Source organism: Triticum dicoccoides, chromosome 3B (assembly GCF_002162155.2).
Source record: "Triticum dicoccoides isolate Atlit2015 ecotype Zavitan chromosome 3B, WEW_v2.0, whole genome shotgun sequence".
Lineage (NCBI taxonomy): Eukaryota > Viridiplantae > Streptophyta > Magnoliopsida > Poales > Poaceae > Triticum > Triticum dicoccoides.
The window spans coordinates 841,256,248-841,266,203 of NC_041385.1; the positions used below are offsets into that span (position 1 = coordinate 841,256,248).

The 9,956-nt window shown below is 45.2% G+C and overlaps 1 protein-coding gene across 1 annotated transcript; it reads right to left on the minus strand.

Annotated features, from left to right (window-relative positions):
* Positions 1 to 1,302: 1,302 nt before the first annotated feature.
* On the minus strand, positions 1,303 to 4,049 carry LOC119282596. Its single transcript, XM_037562769.1, has 3 exons — positions 3,357 to 4,049; positions 2,540 to 3,267; positions 1,303 to 2,457 (listed from the first exon to the last, which is right to left on the minus strand). Exons 1-3 carry the CDS (start codon positions 4,024 to 4,026, stop codon positions 1,570 to 1,572), a joined length of 2,286 nt encoding a protein of 761 aa, XP_037418666.1. The 5' UTR covers positions 4,027 to 4,049; the 3' UTR covers positions 1,303 to 1,569.
* Between the last annotated feature and the right edge of the window lie 5,907 nt (positions 4,050 to 9,956).

The window sequence follows — 9,956 nt, forward strand, 5'->3', positions numbered from 1 at the left end:
TAATAAGAAAAGAAAACTTGTAGTAAAGAAGAAAGGAAAACGGTAAACGAATAAAGGAAAACAAGAGAAAGAAAGAAAAACCAGAAGAAAAAAGAGAGGGAAAAAAAGAAAAAAACGCTCTTGTGAAAAAAAAAGTGGTCCTGTCCATAAAGAGGATGAGGCGCATGGAAGGGTACGCGTTTGATCGCTATTCCCCAACCTACGGTAGGAATAGGATCCGTTGTGCCCATTTTTGGAACTTCAGGCACCAAGCCGCACAGTAGCTTATGCGTTTAGTAATTGGGTCGCTGCCCAAATAGGGTGGCCAATAACTTCTTATAACAATTTCTAGTTGACGTCTGAAGGCATTCGAGGCTACGCAATTTAGGCGGGCGAGTAGGGTTTAGGGTTTTGGCGAGCAAGTTGAGCCGCCTAGTTCATTGCGCGCATTGCTTTCGTTCGCTCACTGCATTTTTCTTGTTTTCTTTTCTGTTGTGCTTTTTGGTTGGTGTTTTTGGTTTTCTCTTTCGTTTTATTTTTTTCCTGTTAGGTTGGTTTTTTTCACTCTTCCATGTTTTTAGTTTTGAACTATAAACAATTTTTCTTTATACGGTGAACATTTTTCCAGACACTCACTACACATATTTTTAATATGTTGTGAACATTATTTTGTATGCAGTGAAATTTTCTCAATGCATGATGAACTTTTTGTAATATACGACGAACATTTTTTTATACAGACTGAAAATGATATTGCCTGGCAGGGACGACCGACGATAGCAAGGAGGAACGGGGGCGGGGTTGGCAAGACTGGGATCCACCCGAGTCGCCCCTTGGAGACGGAGCGCGGGCAGACAAGGGGAGCCTGCTACACTTTACATTCAATTTATATACCACCTCCTACTGGCGTATGCATGGTGTAGGACACCCTAGCTAGTATATAGTTTTTTCTGAAAATTTCCAGTTTCGGGTAGACTAGTTTTGTATTGTTAAGTAACCGGCAGGAAGTCGTGCTGCCATAAAATGCACAGAAGTAAAGGAGATAAGATATATGATATACGTATGCATCTAGGGTGGTGCTCTATTTGTAGAGATGATATTCTCTCTCTTTTTTAGCAGTTCATAGAGGTGAGTGTATGTGCGTATAGAGATGATTTTCTTGAGGTTAAGGCAATTGCGTACCTTTTATGTTAGACTAAAGTGTTCGATCTAGATAGGAAACATCATGTAGAGCCGGCTGTACCTCCCATAGTGGAGTCGGTTTCCTAACAGGTATGACTCATTTATGTTTGTAGTTGGTCAACACTGAATTAAAACCCTTCATTAAAAAAATATTGAAATAACACCCCTTTATTTATGGAAAACAGAAAAGGACAACACTGGTAGTACTCCTGTATAGGGGTAACATGGAGAGTGCCCTTCTCAGTGCTTCACCATGTATAGGTGCTAAGAAGCGATGAGAGCACTTTGGTGATCTGAAGAAGAAACAATGTCAAGCATGTGGACCTACGTAAAATGCCTATCAACCAATGGATAAAGAGTTTAGTTGCTAAACAAAATGAAAGCAGCTTAGCTGCAAAAGCTAAGCACCTATGCATTCGGGAGATTGGTTGCTAAGACTTTTAGTGCACCTAGCACCTCACCTAAGCACCAATGCATTGAAAGAGGCGGTGCGCAGGGGGGCGTAGCCACACTGCTATTGGTTGGCCACTTGTCGTTGGGGTCGTCACCAAAATAGATGGTCCAGCTGGGCTTGGAGTACTCGTAGCGGGTGTGTGTGATGCGGTGGAACTCCATGATGTCCTTGTTCTTGTTGATGTCCGTTGTGTCACGGAGTTTGATGGAGAACATGTCACCATAGGGCCTGCCAGAGGCAATGAAGATTGGCAGAGACACCGGGTCGGCGGAGACTACGGCGACGTCAGAGGTGACCACGAGGTTGTCCATGTCCGGGCTGAAGATGGGGTGGCAAACGTGGCCGGGCAGGGACATGACCCGCACCAGCACCTTGCGGTCGGTGGCTAGGACGAGGAAGATGGAGAAGCAACCGGCGGAGTCGAGGATGTCCCTATCGCGGGAGGAGGAGAAGACGATCCAGTCACCCCTGGGCGACCAGCTGCAGTGGCTGTCAGTCCAAGGCCCGTCGGTGAGCTGCGTCACCGTGCCTTCACCCCACTCCCCTTCCTCCGCGTCCTCCATGATGTAGAGGTTGTTGTACTTGGCGTCCTCCGGCCTACCGGATCTGTTGCGCGTCGACCGGAACACAAACTTGGTCCCGGCCGGGTTGCTCGAGGGGAAGGCGTCGTTGAATTTGCCCTTGGTGAGGCGCCTCATGTTCCGGTCATTGGGCCGGAGCTCGGAGGCGCCTTCGAGGGCACAGATCTGCAGGTGGTCGGCCGTGCCCTCGCAGAAGTAGATGGTGTCCTTGCTCATGTCTTGGTTCCACGTAGTGGACAAGACTCTGATCTTGTTCCTCACCTGCTCACGTTGTAGATAGTTATATTTCATGGATGAACCAACAAGAAGACAAGAGAATATATAAGTAGATTTGACGACGTACCGAATGGACTGGTCGCGGGCCCTTTTCGTCGGCGACCCACACGGATCTGAACTCGTTGTCCACGTAGCAGATCTTGGAGCCGTCATTGCTGATGCTTGGGAACACGCCGGCCAGCCCGCCGTCCTTGTGCGTCGCCGCCGGGCTACTCAGCTTCTTCTTGGGATCAGCGGTAGTATTCACCTTGTCGTCGTCGGTTCTGCAGCGGTGGAAACCGACGCGGCTGCCGCCATCGAGCACGAACGGGCTGTAGTGGTCTGCCAACGGCGTCGTGCCATGGGTGATCACCACCGGGCTGGCAGGCTTGCCGACCTCAAAGATCTCGATGTGGCGGTGCTGCTCCTTCCTTGTGCGGTCCATGGAGGTCTCCCGGGTGACGGCCACGGCCACCGTCGTCTTGTCGATGGCCGCCGGAGTCATGGCCTGGATGTCGTCGGGGGTCACCTTGATGGTGTCCTTGGTGGTGAGGTCGTACCGGTACACGCCCCAGTCGGTACTGGCCGGGTCCTTGGTGTCGACCCCTCGGTGGAAGAAGATGACGTTATCGCTGCCCCACGTCGGCCACCCGCCGTCCTTGATGAGGATGCTGCGCCCAAGCCCGCCCTGCGCCTCCCGGTCCACGTTCATCACCACAATATCGGTCTTGAGGCGGCCGATCTCGCCGGACCGGAAGTTGGCCACCGCCACCCTCTGCCCGGACGGCGACACGGCCGGGTTCAAGTCGTATTGGTCTGCACGCGCGAAGAAGCATCAGCCGCGTGCTGCCGTCGGAGTGATATACGAATACGATATGAGAGAGCAGATCAGATCTGATGGTTACCCGGCGGAGTGAGGCGCTCCGTGGTGCCGTCGGCAAGGTTGGTCTTGTACACCACGGTCCACGGACACGGAGTGCGCCGTGCCGCCGCCGGCCCCTTGGTGGACACGTACACCAGCGAGTGCCCGACGGTGAGGCCGCCCGCCTCGAAGCCGCCGGCCAAGCAGCCGCTGTCCTCCATTCGGACCCCGCCGAAGGTGTCGGCACCGTAGATGTCGGCCAGCGACAGCACGGTGGTCTTGTCGCCTGTGGTGCGCAGGGCCACATGGAGTGTCTCCAGGCCGTTGTCCCTCCCGGAGACGAAGACGAGGCCGGTGACACCGCCCTTGTCCACCTCCTCCGGAGTGGCACCGCCGGCCAGGGCCAGCGCGGGGTCCTTCTTCTCGGCCAGGAAGGCCAGGAGCTCCTTGAGCGCCGCCGCCGGGATGGCCCGGCCGTTGTGGTTGTACGAGACGCCGTCGGTGAGGCGCTGCTCGTCCCGCGGAGACGATGGCGGCGGGTTCGCTGGGCACGAGAAGAGGTCCAGCGCCACCGGTGGCCTGGAGGTCCCGAAGAAGGCGATGGTGCTGCGGCTCTCCGCCATTGTGCCCGGAGCTGCTCCTTGCTCCTCACCTTCACGCCGGTGGGTTGTGTCCTTGTGCTTGTGTTTGTTTTTGTGTTTGTGGTCTCTCATGATGAGTACTTCTTGGGATTTGTGTTTGTGTTTGTGTTTTGGTGCTCTCCTTTGCTCGGATCCTGCCGGATTTATAGATCCATGGCACCTTCCAGATCTCGCTTAATTAATTTTGGCGCTATATGTCAGTTGCCTGAAGAAAAATAATTGGGACAGTCGATTTTTTCAGCCTTCCTTCCCCTTCATTCCCTCGTAATCCAGTCGACTGGCATTCAGCTATTATGAATTAATTAGTTATTGAGGTTGTTCATACTTGTGTACTAATTTTGTAGTGTTCCACACATGATGGAATCAAATGGAGCGAACCACACAAATTCGTATCCAAATTACTCCCCTCTTATGTCCTCTTCGTTTTTTGAAAAATCATTGTCATCATTAATCAAACTTTAGAAAACCAGAACAATGTTAATTTACGTCATCTACTACTCAGTCCCATAATATAATACATTTTTTCAAGCGAGGGAGTACTTAGCAGCGCGTCACCGGATGGTGACATCCCTAGGCTTTCTTGGTTGCCCTAAACAAGTACTCCCTCTGTCCCAAAATTCTTGTCTTAGATTTGTCTAAATATGGATGTATCAAGTCACGTTTTAATATTATATACATCCGTATCTAGACAAATCTAAGACAAGAATTTTGGGACGGAGGGAGTAGTTAAATTTGCATTGCATGTGATGTGATACCTTCAAGATCCAACTAGATCAACATGCAGTTAAATAGCCATATCCTTTTAGTCTTCTAATGCCATCCGATATCTAGGATCATTGCGTGATCTGCATGTGGACTTGGATAACTCGGGATACACTACTGGAATCGAGTTGTTTGCCTAGTAACATAGACACTGGGCAAATGCCCAATAACACTCGGTAAAGGCTTCGCCCAGTGTTACACTCAACAAAGACCGATGCCATTCTTACATACGCATTTTACGTAAATCCTACATACTTAGTTCGCTTGTGTGACAGTTGTTAGCACTTTTTTCTCTAGGTATTTATTCCTTCCCTCACAAGTATACGCAAGAAAAACACCTACTTACGAATAGGATTTCTGCTCAACAAAGGGTGCTTGGCATACACCCTTCAAGCAGAGCTGACTTCGCCGAGTTCCTTTTGTCGAACACTCTGCAGACCCTTTGCCGAGTGTCGAAACCCGGCACTCGGCAAACAAACAGCCAGATTGGGCGTAGCGAACGGAGCGGGTGGTGGCACGTGGCGCAGATGATTTGGGAGCACATGCAGTTGGCAAAAGATTTAGCAAAACTTATGGGAAAAAACGTCGGCGGGCGTTGCTACTGCTCAGAGCTCGGAGCGCTCGCGGTAGGGTGGAGCTCAGAACGACGAGCAGAGCTACCTGCCATTGACGAGCTGCTCATCAGCACTATACACCCACACATCGACCGACTAGCTTCTCATGCAAAAAGAGCGCACGCACGCCCACGCCGGACAACACATACATCACGTCGGCGAGCCACATGGAAGGTTGAGTCATCGACCACCGAGATGTCGATAGTTCGCGAGGACAAACTCAGACAGCGTAGCGGGCGGCTTGCTGGACAGGACGTAGCTCAGGGCGTCGTCCCAGCCGCTGGTCTTCTTCTACTCTTCTCCGGTGGATGGCGACGAATCTTCCAGTGAGGCATGTGTGCTCCTCTCTCCCAATTCCTAGAAATACATTTAATGGCTTAAATAGAGCAAATCAACCCCAAAAAGTGCCTAATTTTGACATGGAACATGTAATGGTGTATGTAGAGTGTAATAATAACTTTAGCCAAAACTCCTCAGATTTTCAGCAAAACCTCTAGGAAACCCTGGAAAATTTTATGTTTTCTAGACTTGGTTTGCGTTTTTCATACTTAAAAAAAAAATCTCCATGTTTGGGGTCAAGTCTTGGCACCTTGATGTTTGAAATTCCACATATTTTTTGCCTAGATAAGCCTAAACATAGACAAAGAATCTATCTATGTACATACTCCCTCGCACTATTGTGGGGCATGCACGGGTATCCAAGGTAAGTACAATTATGTATCCCCACCACAATGTTACCAACTCGCCATCTTTAAGAACCATTTTCGATAGCAAAACACTTACCTAAAGTAAATTTGCTATCACAAACACTATGTTTCCGAAGTAACCGCACCAAGAAATCTCTTATGCACACGCTTCTAAGGGATTGTAGGAGTTTTCGATTAGATAGGAGCCAAAAACAACCAATAAAGCTTTAACAAACGTCAATTTAACCGCAACTGCAACAGATTGAATTTATAGAAGCAGAATTTATCAGTAGCAAAACATTTCAAGTTCAGCGAGACTTCTAGTAATAGCAATTTATAATTACCGGAAATTTTGTCTATCATCTCACATCTGAAGGATAAGCTAACACCAAGATGCTAATAGTTCGATTGCACTAAATTAAAAGGACCTTGGAGAGACTAATTATAAATAAGCAAGTCCTCGATGGGATCTAATCGGGTCTTCCCTTCTTTTACTAAGGTTTGCAGCTTGACATGTCAGATGCATCTATTGTACTACTCGTCAACTTAACTTCGGGATGTGGATCCAATTAATGTGTGGGTGTATAACTATCAATTCAATGTTCGATGCCTAGGCCTAATAACTTTGTTTAATGCCGTGAGACAGAACCCATGATTAGATATAGAATGAAGATAATCAGTGATTTAGCCTGTATTAAGAAGAAGCAATAGAAGAGCTCCAATCTTATCCATACAAAACATGAACTAATTATGTTGGCTAGCACCTAGATCAAGGCTTGAATGCTGCCACTAAAGATGATGGAGACCACCCCTGCCAGATCTTGTCTAAACCGTATGATGCAGTCTGGTCATGAAGCAATCCTGGTAGACAGACATCTACAATGCACATTTTTCTTGATCAGCATTAAAGATAATCTAATTTATTTGCTTTAATTGAATTTGGACTGGAGAATGGAGCATGATGATTTAAAAATAACGAATTACTTGCCTGGTAACAAGTGTTGGGCAACAAATTCCAACAATATATCCAAGGTGAACCGTGGTGCCATAAGTCTACTGCAGTTCACAACAGTGTATGGGAAGTCAACTGTAGTGTCATCTGCCATAGTTTCATTTGGCATTGTCAGAAATAGAGCAAACTCGTCATTGTCATTTGCCTGCAGGTCAGAAATAGAGCAAACTCGTCATTGTCAGTGACATCAACGAGAAACCAATTAGGTTCATTTCGCATTTCTTCTTAACCGATTGATGCCTTGCATCTGCTATAGTCAATTCAATCCTCGATTAAACCTTCCATTCAAGAGAATCACCTACCAAACTTTAGTTAGCCAGATCCTATTAAGAAAATAATGGAAGAATCAGTACAAAAACACAGATATGAGCATATAACTTTATACAGATAAAGCATGCAGCAACTCAATCTCATAAGTACTCCTCTACAAAATACATAGGGTTTCCCCCTTGTCCTTAAGGCACAATAAATATCCCATATATACTCGAGTGGGCAGTTCAAAAAGCTAGAAACTCGTGGAGAGACTATCAATTCAGTGCTCGACGCCTAGGCCTAATAAATTTGCTTAATGCTGGAAGGCAGAATGATTAGATATACCGTGAAGATAATCAGTGATATTTAGCCTGTATTAAGAAGCAATAGAAGAGATCAAGGATTGCATGCTGCCGTTAGAGATGATGCAGATCACCCCTGCTGGTTCTTTTCTAGTCCGTACGATGCAGTCTGGTCATGAGCAGTCCTGGTAGATAGACATCTACAATGCACATTTTTCTTGATCCGACATTTAAGGGTTAATCCGATTTATTTGCATTAACTGAATTTGGACTGGAGAATGGAGCAGGATTTAAGAATAACGAGTTACTTGCCTGGAAACAAGTGTTGAGCAACATATTCGAACCATATATGGAAGGTGAACCGTGGTGCCATAAGTCTACTACAGTTCACAACAGTGTAGGGGAAGTCAACTGTAGTGCCATCTGCCGTAGTTTCTCCGCTCCAACTATGGCGGCTACCCGATCTGATTCAAACTAATGTCGATTCTCCACTTTGTTGTGGACTGCAGTGTGGTTGGGGCATGGAAGCTGAGGAGATTTAAAGGATCACCTCTTCAGCTGCACCAACCAACATGGATTTCAAAACATAAGACAACTGGAAATAGGATAACCACAAAACAAATTGATCATGTAGTTGCTGAAATTCCAATCAGATTACCTATCTGAGATTATAAAATGCGATCAGGTAAAGAAAACAGGAAACATATTTTATCTCTCTAGGATTCAGAGGAAACTAGAAGCTGAAAACATACTCGGGATTCTTGCGAAAAAACAAGCTAGGAACTGATGCTTGCTCCCATGCTCGTAATTACATCGGTTCCCATTGACACAGATAACTTTGTTGATTTTGAGGATTAATAAAGCAAGCCATAGCTAGCATTTAAAGTGGTTAGTCTTGCATTTCTTCACTACTCACAGCAAAACCCTAGCATTTAAATAATAGCAATGCCCTTTTTTCCTGTTTGATTAGTATATATCCAGCACCTAATTCATGCTCAAGTCTTAGCATCTATCTAGACTTTCAATTAGTGTAATTCCAGTTCTTTTCAACTTAGAAAAGTTTGGATATCAAAAAAAATCTAAGTCTAAGTCATGGCTATCCTATAAGGATTATAAACTACAAACACACAGCAAAACAGATCACATCCTAATTAAATACTAGCCACTAGAACAGAAAATTGCTGCAAATAGAAGTATAAAATGGTGCCAGCTCTGAATTTTATTTCACACAACTACAGCATTACAAACTACCAAATGGCAACTATGGTTACAAAGCAGGAGCCATATATATATGGTTATTTCACACAACTATGGTTAAAAAGAGAGCAGGAAATTGCATCCAGGAAGTCACAATGACTTACTCCCTCCATAAAGAAATATAAGAGCGTTCAGATCACAAAAGTAGTGATCTGAACGCTCTTATATTTCTTTACGGAGGGAGTACCTTGGTACATGAAGGATAACGCTACTTCATTGGTAAGGAAAACGAAAAGACAATCAAATATATCAGGGGAGATTAAATGTGCACTTCAGTAATCACAACTGAGTCTTGCAAAGATTTAAAAAATGTGGTCACACATGATAAGTAAACCAATATTTGAAATCAGACATGTTAACAAGTTAATAGGCAAATTTCTGAAGAGCTTATTTCATTGCACATAGCCAGATTAGATCAATGGTCAGCTTCAATAACAGTATGGCAGCAGAATTTTAACTTGCCTAAAATAAAGTCCACTGCTTGGTGAGAAAATGTAGCAAACAAAACCTCAAGCAGATTAAACATTTACTACAGTGCACGGACTTCTCGTAACTACAGAATCACCAGGCCATCAGTAACAGCTTGGCAGAACATGAGAAAATGTCAAGAGAAGGATCACCATTTTCCGAAAATATAAACAGTAAGCATACTACAGAAATTTTTCCTGAGTTGTGTAGAAAACAGGCCTTTAAAGATAATAATGAAGAGAGTATCATTACATAATTGATTTATATTTCCCTTTTTCCTCTCCAACTAGCCAGGTTGGGCATAAACCGTGGAATTAACAGAATAAATAAAAAGATGTATTTTATATAGTTAGGAACTACTCCCTCCGTTCCTAAATGTAAGTCTTTGTAGAGATTCCACTAAGTGGGCTACATACGGAGCAAAATGAATGAATCTAAACTTAAAATACATCTATGCACATCCGTATGTGGTTCATATTGAAATCTCTACAAAGACTTACATTTAGGAACGGAGGGAGTAAAACCTAACGAAATGACCAATTCAAAGAGCTAGGGTGTTTGCAAGAGCAAGTACATTATTAACAAAATTAATTCATCTCTACTCCCTAGAATACAGTACTTTCGGCTTCACTAACCTGTTATTCTAAAT